General features: G+C 48.3%; 1 protein-coding gene across 2 annotated transcripts in view; it reads left to right on the forward strand.

Moving 5' to 3' along the window:
- The window catches only part of EDA (ectodysplasin A), a 60814-nt gene that overhangs the window by 17996 nt on the left and 23855 nt on the right, over window positions 1-18963 (forward strand). For both annotated transcript variants that reach the window (XM_063170772.1, XM_063170773.1), the window contains exon 2: window positions 17914-18019. In XM_063170772.1, coding sequence (XP_063026842.1) covers window positions 17914-18019 — 106 coding nt within the window. The remainder of the gene's footprint in view (window positions 1-17913; window positions 18020-18963) is intronic.

An 18963-nucleotide genomic window follows, 5' to 3' on the forward strand; every position in this document is an offset into this window, starting at 1 on the left:
CCTGGGGTGGGAGGACATTCCCAAATCCCTGTGGGATGTGCAGGTCTCCATGTGCCACACATGGGCGCACTCCTTTTCCCTGGGATATTGGTTGCTGGAATTCCTGTCAATGGATCACCTGCTCCCAGCTGGAACGGTAATTCCTCTCTGTCTCAGTGTCAGCAGTGTATCAGGTCCACAAGACAGGCAGGAGACCTTCCTCTCTCCCAGGCTCTTGGATCACAAGGGGAGGATCAACCGGATGTCCTCAAAATGCTGTCCTGAGGCTGACCTGCAGCTGGCAGGGAGAACTTCACTCTGTGTCCATGGAATCTCTCCCAGGCTTTGTAAAGACAGAGCCATTTCAGATCTCTCCATCCCACCTGCCTCTCCTTGGTCTGTGTTGGTCTCCAGCCTCCTTTGGGGTGGTGAAAATGGAACCTTGTGGAAAACCAGAAAAGTGCTGAGCTTCTCCTGCAGGGACTGCAGGGAATGTGTTTGACACTTCAGCTGGTTTTCCCTGTGGATTTAAGGAAGGGGTTCAGGGCAGCAGGGCTTGGAGGGTATCAGTGATTCAACCAAAGAAGTAATTTATTTGCACATTTATTTGACATTTAAATGCTTATGGATAAGCAGGAATAATGTGTAGGATTCGTGGTACCTGTTTAAAATAGCTCTGGTGGAGCCCCAAACCAGACACTGAGGGTTTGGATTTCAGACCATCCTCTTGCTCCAGGATCTTCCTTTGGAAAGAATGCAATATTCCGTGCCAGCAGCTTGTGCTGCCCCAAAGATCCTCTTGTTTTTAGGATGCAGATTTTGATCTCAACCTGGGAGTCGGAGCACGCACTTGAACAGCATCTTAATGAGCTTATGGTTGAGAGCTATTTATTATCTGTTAGAACAGGCCTTTTATTCCACTGGCAGCCTAATTTGCATGGTTTGTTGTAATTAACACCATAAAATGTTTAAACAAAAGTACAGATAGAAATTAAATTTACAGGCATTGAATTCAATAGCATCAGAATAAACCTTTGATTTGTTTTTTTCCTTTGGCAAGAAAGTGATTCACTCAAATTAAATTTAGGAAAAGCTCTCAACTTGGAAGGAGGGATTTAATGAAAAAAAGGCATGCCAATCTGCCAGAGCAGCTCGGGGGGAAGCTGGGATTTCACTGGGACAAGGCTGCTGAAGGGAAACTCAACTGCTTTGGGTGGGAGAGGTGTCCCAAAATCCTGCATCAGAAGGCAGCAAAATCCTGCACTGCTGGCAGCACATGTGCAGGCAGGATGGTGCCTTTGCTGTCCATCTGTTCCATTTTTCCATGCTCTGGCAACTGTTTTGGAGGCACTGAGGGGTTGGGGTGGAGGCAGATTGGTGGGAGTGTTCCCTGGAATTGTCCAAGGGTGGGTTGGACAAGGTTTTTGGGATAGTGGAAGGTGGGAAAGGAGTGGAATGAGATGAGCTTTAAGGTCCCTTCCAACCCAACTCATTCCAGGATTATTCTGTGATAGTTTGGAAATTCAACCTGAGGCTGATCCGTGGGTGAAGGGGCTGAGAATTGTGCTGTGCCCCAGACATTCCTGAGGGGCTGGAGGTATTTTCCAGAGGCTCCTGTGGCAGGACATCCCCTCCTGCTGCAGAGCACTCAAGGTGGCTCTGGAAAATTCTTTTATGGCCCTAAAAGAGGCGTCTGCATGTCCACCCTCAAATGAAGTCATCAAACCCAGGCCACTTCTGCTGTGATTTATGCGGCAAACATTATAAAAAAACTATATTGTGAGCAAATGGTCTCTGGGTGAGGTTTAGATTCCCTTCTATTGTTTGGAATTCTGGGTTTAGCCTTATGGCTGGGATTTCTATAGTCAGAACTAATTTGTAGCGTCTGGGGCCGAGGCTTGGCGTGGTGCAGGAGCTGGGGCCGAGCTGCTGGAGGCATTAGTGGGGGGCAGCACGTGTTCCCAGGGATCAGGGCTGCCAGGATTTACAGCCTGTGGGTCCCTGGGAGCTGATCCAGCAGGAATTCTGATGGTCAGAAAACAAACAGGGAGAGTTCTGCACATCTGTGCCTCTCCCTGCATCTTTGAGGTGCCAGGTTGGGGTTTCAGTCATCCTCAGATTCATGTTCTGCATCCCAAGGGATTTGTCGAAATTCCTTCAGTGAGATGGTACTGTAGAGGATGTTCCCCAGCAGGTTGGGTTTTGAAGGTTAAAAAGGTCTGTCCCAAAGGTTTGTAGCCTGGAAATTGGGGTTGTGATGGAGCAGGTTGAAAGCTTCAGGTCTTTGCCAGCTCTTGGGCAGTTTGATAAACTTAAAGTGGCTTTCCCTCCTTGATTTCCTCCTGAGATCCCTCCTGGATCAGGGTGAAAACCACCACCAAGGACCTGTGTCTGTAGAGGACACAGAAACACTGAGATAACTGAAATAAAAGTCATCACTTATCATTTTCTTTTTAAAAGAAATAAAGTTGGTGTGCATCAACACCTCGAGGAGCAGTGCTGGAAATCACATTTTCTTGGCCAGGTCATGCACAAACTAAGAGTAATTAATTAATTTCTGTTGCTGCAGCAGGGAGTTTTCCATGTTGGTTTATGCTCCCTTTTTCCGCATTTTTATTTTTACCACTGGCTCCTATTGCTCCACTGGTTGCTTCTCACTCTTGCCCAACTAAACTTCTAAAAGTTTGAGAAACCATGAGGTTTGTGTCTTGTTTATGTCTGTTTTTATTCTCTATATGATTATTTGGATTGGCTTGCCAGGAGAAATCCAGCCCTGGGTGCTATAGGTTCTGAGCATTGGCTGTATAGAAAATAAGAATTAATTTAGCATGAGTTGTTTGACTTTGGGGTAAACTGGGAAGGAGGAGCATCTTGCTGTGGCAGCACCTGCTAAGAGCACACTTTGCTGGTTTAGGAGGGATTTATTATACCCAAACTAGAGATTCTGAAGAAAGGAAAAAGCTTTTTTTCCTCTTTTCTCAGTTGCTTTGTAGTGTAAAGGGCCAGGTAGGGCCCTCTGCTGGGGTTTGCAGTGTTAATCAGTGATTAACAAAAGAAAAATTGTGAAATTAGGGAAGACACAGGATTTAGTGCCTGCAGTTTGATAATTGTGTGGTTTAGGGTTTTTTCACTTCAAATTAGAGGGTTTTCATAACATGATAAGCTGCTTTTGTGTGTTGGAGGCACAGAACTTGAATTTGAAATTTGTTTTTTCTAGCAGTGTTTTTTAAGAACAGATTCTCATTGTCTTTATTGTCAGTTCCTCTAGCCTCTCTTTTTCTTTGGAAATGACACACTGTGAGTGATGTTGTTGGAATTTGGGGGGGGTTTGGAGTGAGGATTTCTGGTTCAGGCAATGGACATTGACGTTTTGGCTTGCTGTGCCTGGTCAGTGATGTGCCCTATGACAAAGGCCACCCCAAATGGGTCCCTTTCACCCCAAACCATCCTGTGAGTGTGGGATTCTGTGTCTCCACGTCAGAGCCTGGGTGAGCAGCTCAGCCTGGGAGCGTGTCTGGGCAGGGCCAGGAGGGAAGTGGGGAGCAGAGCTGTGTTAAAGGGATTATTCTCAACATTATTCATCAGCCAGGCTTGAGTGATGCCTCAGATCTGCTTGTGTTTGTGTTGGGGGGTTGTGTGTATTGCTGATGGGAAAGTGGAGCCTTGTTCTGGTTTTATATTGGTTTTGTACCAGTGTTGGTAAAGAGGCTGCTGTTTCTATTTACATTTACATTTACATTTACATTTACATTTATATTTATATTTATATTTATATTTATATTTATATTTATATTTATATTTATATTTATATTTATATTTATATTTATATTTATATTTATATTTATATTTATATTTATATTTATATTTTTATATTGTGTGCATACATTGGGTTTTTGGGGCAGGGGCACTGTCCATCCTTAGCCCATGGGCATTTCTATGGACACAGAGCCACAGAGGCTGTGGCTGTCCCATCCCTGGAAGTGTCCAAGGCCAGGTTGGATGAGATTTGGAGCAACCTGGGACAGTGGGAGGTGACTCTGCCCATGGCCGGGGATGGAACTGGATGAACCTTAATTTCCCTCCCAACCCAAACCAGTCTGGGATTCTACATAGTCCTCCTGGGGACATGATCTTGTGTTCTGGGCTTTGAGTGTTTGTGGCCAGGTTGTGCCAGTGCATTTCCCTTTTCCCTGGATCAGTTTTCCTGGTCTGGCTGTGACAGGAAGAGCTGGCTGCCCTGACTGCTGGTGGAAAGACTCCAGTGCCACGTGAGACGTGTCTCAAAATCTGCTTGTCATTGAATAACTGCTGCTAAAAGACATGAGCTGGCATTGGTGTCAAGAGAAGATGCTGGAACAGGGATGGAGCTTCAGCTGCAGCAGAGCTAAGGGGTCAGGAAAGGTGCTGGAGGTGCTGAACAAGGAAAAAGGTGGAGGAGCAGCTTGAGAGAAGCTCACACATTCCCTGCCTGGAATGTTGTGCTTGCAGTAAGTGCTGCTTTTTCACTTATCACACAGAACCACGGAGCTTCGAAAAGCCCTCCAAGATCAGCCAGTCCAACCTGGGACCACATTGTCACCGAGTGCCACATCCAGGTGTTCTTGGACACCTCCAGGGATGGATGGGCACTCCAAACCTCCCTGGGCAGCCCCTTCAATGCCTGGCCACCCTTTCCATGCAGAAATTCCTCCTGCTGTCCAACCTGAGCCTCCTCTGGCACAGCTTGAGGCTATGCTTGAAGTGAAGACCACTTTAGTTCTCCTGGTGCCTCTGGTGGAGCGTGGGGTGGGACGAGCAGCCCTGTTTGTTGTCTTTCCCTGTGTTTTCTGCCTCATGCTTGGCTAAAGAATCCTCCTGATGAATGCAGGGAACAGGCACAGCTCCTGGCTAGAGGGATGAGAGCAGCTAATCCACAGCAGCACAGCCCAGCCTTTTGTTGCTTCCCGTGGTGGGGAGCTGTGCAGAACAGGATTTGTCAACACTCAAAGAGCCCCTGACGGCTGTGGGTGAGGCCAGAAAGCAGGGCCGCAGGGGAAGGTGTTGGGACTTGCTGCTGGAGCTGTCTGCACACAGACAGCTGGTTCAGGAATCCCTCCTCTCCTCTGGGAATGCAAGACTGACAGTGCTTTTGGCATCCCACAAGGAAGTGGGTTCGGGGCGGCTCTGCACGCTCAGGCCGCGGGGAGTTGTTTGTTAGCAGCGAGGTGAATTTTGGGGGGTTTCATCCCTTTCAGATGTTCTTTCTCCTTTTCTCTTTTTTTTTTCTTCCACTCTAAAAGTTGAAAGAGGCCTTGGGTGGCTTCTCCTTTTGAAAGGTGACCTTGCTGCATAAAGTTGTCTGACTCTGTGCTGTCCGTGCCCAGTGATATATGGGAGCATCTGGGAAGGAGGGGAGGCTGCTCATTAATTCCCTGAATTTCTCTAGGATCACACATGTACCTCAGGATCCCTTCCCAGCACTGGTGAAATGTTCCCCCTTTAATCCCAGCCCTGTGTGAGGAGTTGCCGTGTGTAGGCAGAGCAAAGAGAAGTGGGGAATGGGCTTTTTTGGGAGTCTGGCATATTCCAGTAGTGCCAAGTGTGTCTCAGTTAGTCCAGTGTCTGCATCTGTTATTTGACTGTGGTCCAAAGCAATACATTCTCCTCCTGCCTCCCTGGCCATGGTTTAATTAATTAAACTTTAAAATTCAGCCACAAGCTATAGGTGAAGGTGCTGCTGGGGGAGTGGGAGCTGCTACCAAAATACCATTGTTAAAAGGTGGTGTCATTCCCAAATAATTCACTTTATAAGGCTGTTTTATTGGTAGTTTGTGTGCTTTCTTCCAGAAGATCTCTCACCAGAGGCTGGTTCCTGCTCTGCTCACTCACTTCCCACCTCCACCCTGCACCTCTCCAGGCTAATAATAAAAATCAATTTGTTTGCTCTGCTGGAGAAAGAAAAAGAGAGTCAGAACTGAGGCTGATGTGATCCAGACCAAGCATTTCCCTCTCCTTTGGGTGCTGGATGTCCGAGTTCTCTGGGAATTAAACCCACCAGATGCATTTCTGCCCTTGAGCACCCCGAGCTCCCAGCAGCAGCATTCCCAGTATCCTTCTCTCCACATGGGATCCTCAGTCCTTTGGTTTTTCCTGTTGCAACGTTACAAATTTCTGCTGCCCTGGATTTTATTTGTGGGTTTTTCAGGCTTAGCAGGTAATGGTTATAAATGGAAATTTGACTGCAGCACGTGGTTTCTGGCTGCAGTAAATTCATTCCCTGCGGGCTTGGGGACGGATCCCATGTGTTTTCCTCAGTGCAAATGGTTGTTTCAAACATCCATCTGCTTTATCTGCTGTTGTGTTTACAGTTCCCCTTTGTAGTTCCCAGCAGCATCTCCTCTCTCTCCTCTGCTCTTGTTTATTTAAAGTTATGGTAAAATATCCCTCTCGTTTGGAGCTGTTTTGTGGGAGCTTTTCCCAGCTTGGCTGATCCCAGGGGTCAGGGGAATAAAAATCCTGAACCTGATCACCCCCGGGGAATCCCACAGTGGTGGTTCCAGCTGGTCCCTGGTGTTGTTGCTCCTTGGGAATGGGATTTTAGCCAGATCCTGCCCTTGACCTTTCGGTGCTCTGCAGGCAGCATGGCTGGTCATTATTGAAAAATAAAGGGTTTAATCCACTCAGTTTGTAGCAAAAGTTGACCAGTGGACTCATCTTTGTTTGGGTTTTGAATTGTGTGATGTCCCTGGTTGTTTGTCTGTCCAGGATGATTTAGGAAACCAGTTTCAACTTCAGGAAAAAAAAAAAAAAAACAAAATAATACAACAAACAAACCCAAACCAAGCTGTCTGAAAAATCCTAGGAGGATATATTTGATACTTTTTCCTGGCAAAAGTTAAACATTTTCCATCCTTCTTTAGTTTCAAGCCTTTAGAAGGTTTGTGGGTCCTTCTCCAGCACGTGGTGATGCCTCTCCATGTCCAGGCAGGAGCTGCAGGGAGCACCCTGGGGCTCCACAGCCTTTGGAGTTTCCCTCAGGTTTTGTGTCCCCATCATGGGCAAAATATGACCCAGGATGACATTAGGAGAGGTTGCAAAATTCTCTCTGTAAACAGTATTTTTTTTTTCCTTATGCTGAGCCCCAAGCGATGTCACTGCTTGTCTTGCACAGAGGAGTAGGAAAACAGTCCCTGGCTGCAGGAGGGGGTTGTTTTCTTAATTTTCCTTCACCACAGCAGCATTTCCTGTTACTGGTGAGTGTGAGGAGTGCCTGGATGAGACCCCCCTCCAGCCCCCCAGCTCATATGTCACCCCAAGTTGTGTGTTGGAGTTTTGTGGGAGACTGGAGAGTGACTTTGGAGTGCTAGGACAAGGAATGGCTTCCCACTGCCAGAGGGCAGGGATAGATGGGATATTGGGAAGGAATTCCTGGCTGTGAGGGTGGTGAGGCCCTGGCACAGGTTACCCAAAGAATCTGTGGCCACCCCAGCCCTGGGAGTGTCCAAGGCCAGCTTGGACAGGGCTTGGAGCAGCCTGGTCTGGTGTCCCCATGGCAAGGGGTAGAACATGATGGGCTTTAAGGTCCCTCCAACCCAAACCAATGTGGGATCCTATGGTCTTGAATTCCCCACCCTTTGCTGCAGGAATTGTCTCTTTTCCAGGGTCTGAAGCTGCTGGCTAGCTCCAAATAGTCCAAGTCAGTAAGCCTCATTTTAGCCACTGGGTATAGACAGAACTTTCCATGAAATTCTTTTTCTGGCCCCTTTTTATTTTAACCTTCCATTTTTTTTTAACCTTCTGGGTTCTTTTAACCTCCCAGTGCATCAGTTTTACCACAGGATAGAGAACCATCTGCTGCAGAGGCATGAGCACCATCCAGGAGCTGAAATATTAAATCCTTTACTACTTTCCTTACTTAAACTCCTTTCGACAAACAACTCAGCCAGCACAAAACCTTTTTCTTTCAGCCTCACGGAGTCAGAACATGTCATAGGGGATGTTGAGCTAGCTCTGCTCCCTCCCAAGAGCTGCCCCAGCCCGACACGAGGCAGCTGTGCAGCAGCTGGCCTGGCTGCCTGGCTGGAAACATCTGGATGGGCTGCGGCGCATGGCGGGAGCCGCTGAGCCGATGCTGCTGTGCAGCCTCGGGCGCTGTTTGAAGACGTGCGTTGGTCTCTGCACTTCAAAGCCAGGCTCAGAAAGGCTTGGCTTGCACAAACTCACACCTCTGCCTCTGCTCTGGGGCTGCCGTGGCTCCCACCCGCAGCCAGAGCGCCGGGAATGCCGTGGTTGAGGTTTGTTTGCTGGGAAGGTGATGGAATTCCTGCGCGCGGCTTCGCGATCCGCTGGCTTGTGCCGTGCCAGCTGCTCGCGCTCGCTGGCCGGGCCGTGGGGCTTGGGATGGGTTGTTTGGATGGAAAACGGCGCTGTTGCCATGTGGAGAGCGAGTGGGGAATGTTGTTGTGATTAGGAACTGTCTGGTGCTCGCAGCAGCAAGTGGAGCTGGGTTTGGTGGCCCCAGAGCTGGGCCTGGAGGCGGCCGGGGGTGCGCACGGTGCTGGGACCGGCTGTGAGATAGCGGCTTGGAAAGCTCGCATTCCTGAGCTCCTCCCAGCTCCTCTTCCCAGAGTTTCCACAGCACATCGTGGCGTTTCTGATTCAGCTCATCCGTCGTAGCTCAGGGCTGTGCTGTCCCAGTGCACAGGCCATGGTGGGGTAGGGCCAGCCTGGTCAATCCCATGGCACCGCTCCAGGCGCTCCATGGAGCCACCTCCTCTGACTCCCTCAGCTGCTCACATGTCTCAGAGCACATTCCAAGGATGAGGAGATGGCCCAGCTGGCAGGTGGGCCAGGGTGCCACAGGTTTGCTTCTGGAAGGATCCATCCCAGAGGTGCTGGGGTGTTCTTTTCCCCTCATGCTGGTGGTTTTGGTGGGTGCCATGGCTGTGGGAGCTGCTCCACGTGTCCTCACTTCCAGAGGAGACAATTCCTGCTGCTGAGCTCACACAGGCAGGGGAAGCCAGGCAAGGAGGGGACTAAACAGCAGTAGAATTTGAGGTTTTTTACAATAAGAGTGGTTTTTACCACCACTGGCACAGGGTGCCTGGAGTGGAGGTGGATACCTCAATCCTACAAATATTCAAGGCTTGGTTGGATGAGGCTTGGAGCAACCTAGACTAGTGGAAGATGTCCCTGTCCATGGCAGAGGAGTGGGCCAAATGTTCTTGAAGGTCCCTTCAAGCCCAACCATTCCACGTTTCTATAATCCAATTTTTGGGAAGCAGGACGTTTATCTGGAGGCAGTGCCACGTGCTGAGAAGCCCCTTGGTTCTCCCTGGACCCAGAGCGCGAGGGGACATTCCCTATTCCCCCCATTCCCATGCCATGTCCATTTGGCTTCTAGGGAGCCCCTGTAGGATGTGGAGTTTTGCAATTCCTGCATGAAGGAGCATCTCTGGCACTGCACCCAGCCCTGCCTTGCGGGGACTTGTTCCCATGGCTGTGCCCGGAACGGAGCCTTGCAGAGCTCTTAATCCTGTCTGCATGAGGTCATTGGCTCCTTGACGTTAATTGCAGGGGATCTGATTAATTAGGCAACAGAGCGTAATTTATTTGAGCAGATTATTGTATAGAATTAACCAGGCAGTCACTGTCTCCCACCACAATTCCAGGCATCCCTGCAGGTGTGGGAATTGCCATTAAAACCTTCACCCTTGATGTGGACGGCTGGGTAATGCCTGGATTATTTCCCAGTTGCTGCAGTGGGCTGTTTATCCACACTGTTTCATGGATGCATTATTTTGTGGGTGTTACATTTTCAGCAGACTTGTTTTCATTTTAATTCAATTCAATTTGGACTACTTGATTCCCTCCTCCTGTTTCTTTCCCTTCCGTTCTTCTTCCAATAAAACGTCATAAAAATTAATCCCCACCAAAGGCCAAATTTAACATTCAGATTGAGAAAAGAGGATTTTAAAGTCCTTCTGCTGAAAAGGGAAAAATTGCACTTGGATAGGAAGTCTTGGGTTTGTTATGGAGCAAGGGAAAATGGTTTTAAAACTTTATCATAGAATGATGAAATCCCAGGATGGTTTGACCTGGAAGGGACCTCAAATCTCATCTCATTCCACCCCTTTTCCATGGACAGGGACACCTTCCACTATCCCAGGATGTTCCAAGCCCCACCCAACCGGGCCTTGGATACTTCCTTAAACAGCTCAATTATCTGAACGGCAGAGATATTTAAATTTATGAAGATTTTTTAATATTCCCCCCCCCAAAAACCCAATAGGAGGGTTTGTCTGAGAGCAAGGGCAGAATGAAGTGCATCAGCTCCAGTGTCTGACAGATGTTCTCCTGTAACTTTCTCCCATATGGATCCATATCCATGAGGGAATCCATACCAATTCTTTGCTGCAGCGGGTCCCACTCCAGGCAATGGGGTTATGTAGAATGGAGATAAAAGGCCAAATACCAAAGAACTGTAAAATGCCATACATTTGGATCCTTCGGCCACATTCCCAGTGGAAAACTCCAGAGCAAGATCTGGTTGGTCACCTCCTGCAGGAAGAGGTGGCTTGGCCACCTGGAGTGTTTATCTGCTTTGGAGATGGGTTCAAAAAGGGGACTGTTCATTGAATCAGCTGCTCTTCCCTGACGTTGGGATGTCAATGCTCCTGTCTCTTGAGAAATGTCTGGAATTGGTGGGAGTTGAAGGACTTGAGTGGCAAAAAACACCTTCAGTGGAGGTGATCCAGAGTGTCCTCTGGGAATGGTCCCTGTGCATGTTATGGTCCATGTTGTGTTGGTTGTGGAAGCAGCTGAGGTCATTGTTCCTGCCATGACTAGCAGGACCTTCCAGATATTCCTGAAAGTGTTTTCAGACCTGGCAAAAGGAGTTTTTCTCTTAAGGAGGAGCCCCAAGGGTGATTTCAGGCTGGAGAGAGCCCAGTTCTTCATTTTGCAGGGAACAGAGGTGCTGCAAGGGAAGCAGCAGGGGCATGAAGCTCTTTGTTGGAGCAGCTCCTGGTTTGGGGAATATTTTTAAGAGGGATTCTGGCCTGAGGAAGATTGTGCTATTGACCTCATGTTGTTCTGGATATGCTGGAGAAGCTTCAGGTCATGAGGAGCAAGAGCAATGGTGCATCTGGAGGATGGAAGAGGAACTATGGCTGGTAAGGAAGTGCTGAGGGTTGCATTCCCCCAGAGCAAGTGTGTGCTGTGTTTTGTAAAATGTATTAATATTTTGGGAATATAACTGCTCAAATAAGGAAGGAATTGCTGCTGGAATGAAGGAGAAGAACCCATGACCTCCATCTGGAGGGGGGCGTAGCCCAGCTGGCTGAAAATTGGCCTGCAAAGGGCTACAAAAGCTAATTAAAATGTGAAAAACTGAGAATTCCTGCTAATAGACAGCAGATCCCTGCCTGGCGCTGCTTCACAGCTAAATTTGATTTCCTTGGGAGGCAAAAGGAACTGATTTAAGTTCCCTACCTTACTGACATTGATCCCTCTCAGCATTTAACCAGCCTGTTCCCAGCGAGGAACTTCCCCTGGCTCTGCTGTGCCGGACCCGGAGCCTGCAGCAGGAATCTCTTATTCCTGCTACCAGTAAAAAATTCACTGCAGGTGTCTTCATGTGCAGTGTTAAACTCAGCTTTGACCTTGTTCTGCTCACATCTGGGTTGTGTTTGAGCTTTCCCTGCAGTGCCAGCAGGTGTAAGGAATGGGAAGCTTGAGCTGTTGCTCAGCTGGAGCCATGTCCACCTCCATGGCATTGTCCCCCCATCAAAGTCCTTGTGGGAGCCACCAGGTCCCCTCCAGCACAGGGCAGCTCCAGGGAAGGGTGTCTTAGACAAGTGCATGGATAAACAGCCTTGTTTAACAAATCATGGCCTTCTAGGCTTGAAGTGGTGCTGGTTTGGGGTCAAATTTAGTGATTGAGCTGCTCCTACAGTCAGGGAAAGTTGTGGGGTGTGTGGAATCCAGGGATTTGGACTGTGGACCTGGTTCCATTTTGTGCTGAAACCAATTTTCTGTGAAGGTTTTGGGCAGAAAGTGTTTCTGAGGGCTCCATAGGTTATCCTCTCTGTCTGAAGGAATGCTGGAACCTTCCTTTTCCAAAGTTGCACTTCACTCCTCCCACCAGGAGCAAATCCACCTGCCTGCCCCTCTGCCGTGTCCTTACCTGCCAGGTTTGCCTGCATTTGCTCCAGGTTCCCTGAGCTGATTGAAACTAAAAATCAAGTGGTGTGTTCAACTGGGTCAGTGGTGGAAATGTAAGTATTTGGGATGTTGCTTACTGAGCTAAGCTGAGTTTGAGCTGAGGAAGGTTTGGATTAGAGGAAAGGAGGAAATTCCTGTTTGGACTTGGAGTTGCAGGGTGTGATTCTGCTGTCATAGGTCTGCTTACAGCCCAGTTCCACATGGAAAGGAGGAAGAGAGAGGGAAAGTTTTGGATCTGAAGGGAAGTTTATAAGGTGTTTTAATTGTTCTGATAGCAATGAATTCCCTGTCCATCACTTTGGCTCGGGTTGAGAACTGGCAGTTGGATTTAGGGTTCTGTCCTGCAAAACACCTTGGCTTTCCTGGGTACCGAATGTAAAATACCAGTAAGTCCTGGGAAAGCCTGCTCCCTCCTCTCCATTGGTCTCCAGTTGGTATCTGTTACTGGCGTGCTTGGAAGACCCAGAGTGTCATTCCCTGGCCTTCTCCAAACTGAGACTGCACAGTCCTTGGGAGAGGATTTTGACCCAGTGCTCAGCATGTTGGCAGCATCTCAAATCCTGTTCCAGAAGCACTGGCGGCATATTCAGGGTGTAGATGTGCTGGGATGGGAGTTCCTGCCTGCTGGCAGGTGCTGTGCCCCCAGGCCATGGCATTCCATGGTCCATCTCCAAGTCCAAGGTCATTTCTGTGTTCTTGTGGTCAAATACTCCCTTGACTCCTTGGCTGTCATTTTTGTGAAGCTCCTCAGGAGTGTTGGCTCTTCTGTTACAGCTCCTGCCCGGCCAGAGCTCAATCCCTCCTCCCAGCTTATTCTGTCTGGATAAACTCCTTAGCACAGAATCACAAGGTAGCAAGAGACCTTCAAGATCATCGAGTCCAACCCATTCCCTGCATCGCTGGTGTTTTGGGATTATAGAACAGCTTTGGGTGGAAAATGCTTTTGAAGATCCCTGTTGTGTCTGAAAACCAGTGAGGATCCTGAGTGCAGATTGGAATGAGGGAGAGTTGGGATTTTGTGTCAAACTCCAGGGTGAAGGATTGTGCCTCTGGGATCTTGGGCTTCAGGATGAATAGCTGGAAAGAGCAGGAATGTGGCTGGAGTTTGGAGGGAATAGATGAAGCAACAGGGACCAGAGGAGTTCTGGGCATCTTGAAGGTGGGAACCAAACTGGAGCTTCACACAGGAAAAGCTGAGGGCAGGGGTTTGTTGTGGTGTGGAACCTGCTCCAGAGCCCTGGCAAGGGTTCCCACTGGGAGTACCAGGTTTGGGGAGGAAGGTGGGCAGTGGAGGTTGTACCATCTCTGCTCTCTCCATCTCTGGTCCTCCCCTCATGGTATTGGTGACATTCCACGAGTTTGGCAGGCAGGGCTGTGGCTTGTCCTGCAGACAAGACACGGTGTCAAAGTTCTGTCTCGTTGAAATGGGAATTGTTCCCTCGTTTGCTCCTTGCATTTTTATGAGGAGCAAGAAACGATGACAAAAACAATTCTTGAAATATGTGGGATGGAGTTTCTTTTCAATAAAGCAAAGCTACTCCTCGAGCTTCTTTCTGAGCTGGTGGAATATAAATTATCTGCTTGATCTTTTTATTTTGTGCACCACGTGTGACCAGAGGCAAAGCTCTGGAGGACAATGGGGCTGATATTCAAGTAGCTGCTCCTCTGAACCACAGGCTGAACTAGAGAGCACTAGAAAAACAACAATATTGCTTGCAGAGAATGCTGCTGCAGAGCCTGGGCTGCTTCTTATGCTCCTCACACTGCTGATCTCCCAGACTGCAGAGGAAGAGGGAATTTGACTTTAACAATCCTGTTAAACACTCGTGCAAGAGGGTGAGTTCATGCTTATTTTCTGAGATGCTTTAAGACATTGAGCTGTGGTTTCTGGATGAGATCTTTGGCTGGACTTGTTTTGTCAGGAGGAATTGAGAGCTGTTAGAGGCAGAAAATCTTTATGTTTTTTTCACTTTTCACCCACAAGGCCTTGTACACCTGAAGGTTTGGGTGTTTTTCCCTTCTGCAGGAAGAATACACTTGTTCTTCTTACCAACTTAGCCTAAGGAAAAGTCCATGCTTTGTGTATTATTGCATGGGGTGGGTTTATATTTTTCACTTTTCTTCCTTTGAGGCTGTTTGACCATTGGAAATACATTCCCTTAGTGTCCAGTGGCTCTTCAAGAGACTTTTGACAAGGGCCTGGAATGACAAGGCAAATATTTATTTTATGAAAAATGATAATACCTTTCTTTATCCTTTACTTGTATGGAGTGTGAAATGTCCATCCTACAAACGAGCTTGAGAGGCCCTGTTATTTTGGCAGCTCCCCCTGTGCTCTCTTGACATCCATCCTCCAGCAGCTTTGTCCAATGTTCCCAGGCAGGTTCTGCAGGGAAAACCAGCTCTGTGTGCCTTTGTTTTGCTTTATTTTGCCCAGAGAAACCGAGGCAGATCCGATTCCCTCCAGCGAGCAGTGCCTGTGCTATTGTTTCCCAGGTTATTTTGAGGAATGCCTTCCCCTGGGATTTTTCCTGTGTTGGCTTTTTGACCTTTTTGCATCCTATAGTGATTCTCTTGATTAAACCCACGGTGTTTCTAAAATTAAGGGTGATTTGAGGGCTTTAGCTTGGAGGAGGAGGGAAATGGGGATTGTTTAGACTGTGCAGGGAAAATACCTGCTTCCAAAAAAGCTGTGTGTGCTTGACTCCTGAAAAATTCTCTGGCTCTGAAAGTGAGCTGAGAGAATCAGCTCTCCATGATTTTGAGGACGAGGAGTTTCAGAGGAGTTTCATGGACTAGGTAAGAATTCCTTTTAGAATTCCCCAGAAGGTGGCACAGCCGGGGTGCCCCATGAGCCCAGGGTTGATGCAGAGGAAGGAAGAAACCTTAAACATCATAAAAATTAATCCCCACCAAAGGCCAAATTTAACATTCAGATTGAGAAAAGAGGATTTTAAAGCCCTTGTCCTGAAAAGAGAAAAAATGCACTCGAACAGGAAGTCTTGGGTTTGTTATGGAGCAAGGAAAATTGGTTTTAAAACTTTATCATAGAATGATGAAATCCCAGGATTGTTTGGCCTGGAAGGGACCTCAAATCTCATCTCATTCCACCCCTTTTCCATGGGCAGGGACACCTTCCACTATCCCAGGATGTTCCAAGCCCCATCCAACCTGGCCTTGGACACTTCCAGAGTCCCAGGGGCACCACAGCTTCTCTGGGCAACCTGTGCCAGGGCCTGACAGGGAGGAATTTCTCCCCAGTTTATCACTGCTGTCTCGGGGGTACTGAATGGAAAAAGCAACTCCCAGCTGGACACAGACGGGCCCTTCATGGCCGAGCATCCCCGAGCTCGGGCAGCTGCAGCCCTGGAACAACGGGGCCCTTGAGTCCCCTGAGAGCCACTTGGCCTTTGGCAGCTTGGGTGGCTGCAAGAGCCTTGGTCACCCTTTCCCTGCCCCTGACCTTCCCGGGGATCTGAGCATTCCCTCCATCCCAAGCAGGACCCCCGAGCCCTCCATGCCGGTCACGGGAGGGTCAGTGCTGGTGTTTGCATAACTCACAGCTCTGTGGAAGGTCCACCCTGGGGATGAGCCCCTCTCTGCTCACAGGGGTGGTGACCATTCCCAGGTGGGGTGTGTCACTGCTCCTGGAAAACATGGTTTTGTGGGTTTGTTTTTTAAGTAAAAGGTGTGATTCAGTCATTCATCCTCACTGTCATTCCTCTTCCTGACTAGAAATACAGAGTTTAATGGACAGATTACTTTTAGCCAAAATTTAGTGTTTTTCTGAGTGGTCAGTCACAAGTGACATCGGGGTAAAACCTGGAACAGAGCAGTGGAGCTGGGGTGGTTCAGCCTGGAGGAACAGCCTCGATTTCTATTAGAGCCTCTATTACCTTGTTCTGTAAATCCAGTAATGGTCCAGGCAATAACAGCATTCCAAAGCCATACTGAGGATTTCATTGACACTTTAACCCAAATTATAATGCAGTTTGTTCCTTCAATTAGTTCTGCAGTGTCTCAACGTGAGTTAAATGAGGGGTTTAAAGAGAAAATCACTTTTTCTCATCCCTGGCTGTGCTATGGTGTGTCAGGACAGGTGCCGGTGGTGCCTGCAGCAGAATCCTGCTCCGGTGTTCCACACCTGGGGCAGTGCAGTGGGATGTGGGAGCTTTGGGAACGTGGTGCTTTGGGAATCGTTCTCGCCCTTTATTCCTTGTTGTAAATGACAGCCTTCAGTTGTCCATCCAACCCTGTAAGCCTTGCTCAGGCAGGTAAGCTTTACTCATCATTGCCTTTTAGGGATGTTCAAAAGCCCAGTAGTGAGACTTTGGGAAGCTGATCCCACATCACCCCACAGCGTTTCTGGGTCCTTTCAGCCACGACATCATTGCAGTGACAAACACCCAGGAATTTTGCAAACCTGCCTGCCCAGGGACAGAAGGAAATAGCAACGGTTTGGGAATTTGAGAAACGCTTTGGGGGTTGTCCTTTGGAAACGAAAATGTTTCCAAACATTTCAATTTGTGAGACTGCAGCCGAGCTTGTTGGAGTGAAGCAAAATGCAGATGTAAAATCTGAGTGAAGGACTGGGATGCTGAGGCTGGGAGGGGAGCTGTGCTTGGGAAATACCTCGGGAATGGGAGGGAGAGGGGAGGTGAGAGCCCTGGGGCTTGTGAAAAGCCAAGGGCCTTTTGCGATTATTGCTCTCGATAGGGACTTTTATGGGCTGGAGCTTAACGAGCCCGGCAATTCAGGGGAGGTGTTTGTTCTTCTCTGCTCTTTCAAAGATGCTTTTGATGCCCCAGGTTTTGTTCTCAGAACAATGATGGGTTCGATAACCTCTGGGGCTGCTTTTTGAAGCCCCCTGGTTCTCGTCTTGGGCTGTGTTTTTGTTTTGCTGTGTATTTACAGCTGAAATAAGCAGATCGGGTTTCTTGAGCAAGAAAACCCCATCCTGGTCGGAGCAGCCCTGGCTGTTGGATACAGTAACACACAGAAGGTGTTTGGTCCCTAATTGATCTTTGACTTCCCTTTTTTATGAAGTGGAAATAGCAGGAAAATGCCGCTGGGGATGTGCTGCCACACCCGGGGGTAGCTGGGATTCTGATTTCTAACCCCAAATTCTATTTTCTGGGTCGGGATGTTCATCTTTTAAAGACTTTTAAGGCAGCAGTAATTTTTTTCTGAGTAAGAGGTCGCTACATAAAATTTTTGCCTCCTGGCAAATCTCGTGTTACAAATGTTGCTGCAGGTTTAAAGTGTTAATTTATGTGGTATATTGGGTTGGATTTAAAGGTCCCTGAAGACCTTTGAATCTTAGTAGCTAATGAGGCTTGCAGAGAAGAGGTTGAGAGAGGCAAAACTTACTGGCAGTGAGTAATGCTGCAGAGGGAGATCCAGGATTGAGCAAGTTTTGCAGAGAAAAATTATTAATTATCGCATCGGCCTTTGAGTTGTTTGATTATTTCCAGCCATAGGTCTCCCTGCAGCCTGCTGTCTCCCATCTCTGGAGGAAGGATTCTCCATGCTGAAACCCCTCAGGTGGAGTTTTCCCAAGTCCTAGACTGCTTCCAAGGGCACTTGGATGAGCTGAGATCTGTGAGCAGACGTCTCGTGTCCTCCTCGTCTCTCCTGCTCATCCCTGCTGGAAAGGATTTGGCATTTAGGCTCCAATCTTTCAGCTTGGCTGAGATGCAGAGATGCTTAAACTTGTCCCTCTCCTTACAGCTGGCCTTGCTGAACTTCTTCCACCCCGAGGAGAAGCTGCACGTTGGAGAAGAAGGGAGGCGCGTCCGTCGGAATAAAAGGAGTAAAGGCAGCGAAGGGCCCGACGGTGAGTCCTGCTCAGTTTCCCACTGATTTTGGTCCCTTCCCAGATGAGGAATTCCAGGAGTTCTGATTTCTGCAGCTGTAGGTCTTTTGTGAATTAATGCTGCTTAGGAATTCCATCCTTGACTCCTAGAACTGTGCTTGTTTAAGGCTTTAATTTGTAATTTTTGTCCTTATTTGTTGTCCTGCACACCCAACTCTGCTTAAAATTATCAAGGAGCTTTTCACAATCCAACAAACAGCTGGGAACATCTGCATCCCAAACTGGTGACTGCTTTAAGGGGGTTTTGAGTTGCTATGGAGTCTCAGGTGGGGCCAAAGCTCGTGTGAAGGGACGGCAAAGCTGTAAAAAGCTTGGATTAAAGAGCGCAAAGGTTCCTGATTTCTTTGTGAGGCATTTGATTTCCAGTCCTGGCTTTCCATGATTGTCATGACACAAAGACAGGAGCATGAGCTCCTGGAAGAGCTCTCATGCTTTCATATTGCAGGAAAGAACAGATTCCCTTTTGTAGGAGCTGAGAAAGGACTGGATTCTGGAAAGGTTCTGTGCCCAAGTCCTTACTCCGTTATCACCATCAGTTTTCCAGTCCAGCCCTGTGAGTTTCCCAGCTCCTCTGAAACCTTTGCAGTTTCACAGTGGAGAAGCATTTCCCTGTGGCTCTGCTCCAAGAAGGAACTTGGTGAAACTCCCTGGATTCCTCTTGCCCAGAATGCTGACAAGTCTGATGCATTTGATGCAGACTCTCTGAGTGATTCCAGCCTCGTGTGGGCCCTCAGTTTTGGAGCTGGTGTCGCTCTGGTGCTCAGATGGCTCAGGCAGCATCCCGGTCCTTTTCCCAGTCTCCTTGAAATCTATCCCAGTGTCTTCACCAGTTGCTTGTGTAGTAGCAAGTTCCCACTGGAGGCGAGCGGAGTTGATGGAGCACTGCTGGCAGATGTTGGGAGGGA

The sequence above is a fragment of the Melospiza melodia genome, chromosome 16 (assembly GCF_035770615.1).
Source record: "Melospiza melodia melodia isolate bMelMel2 chromosome 16, bMelMel2.pri, whole genome shotgun sequence".
Taxonomy (NCBI): domain Eukaryota; kingdom Metazoa; phylum Chordata; class Aves; order Passeriformes; family Passerellidae; genus Melospiza; species Melospiza melodia.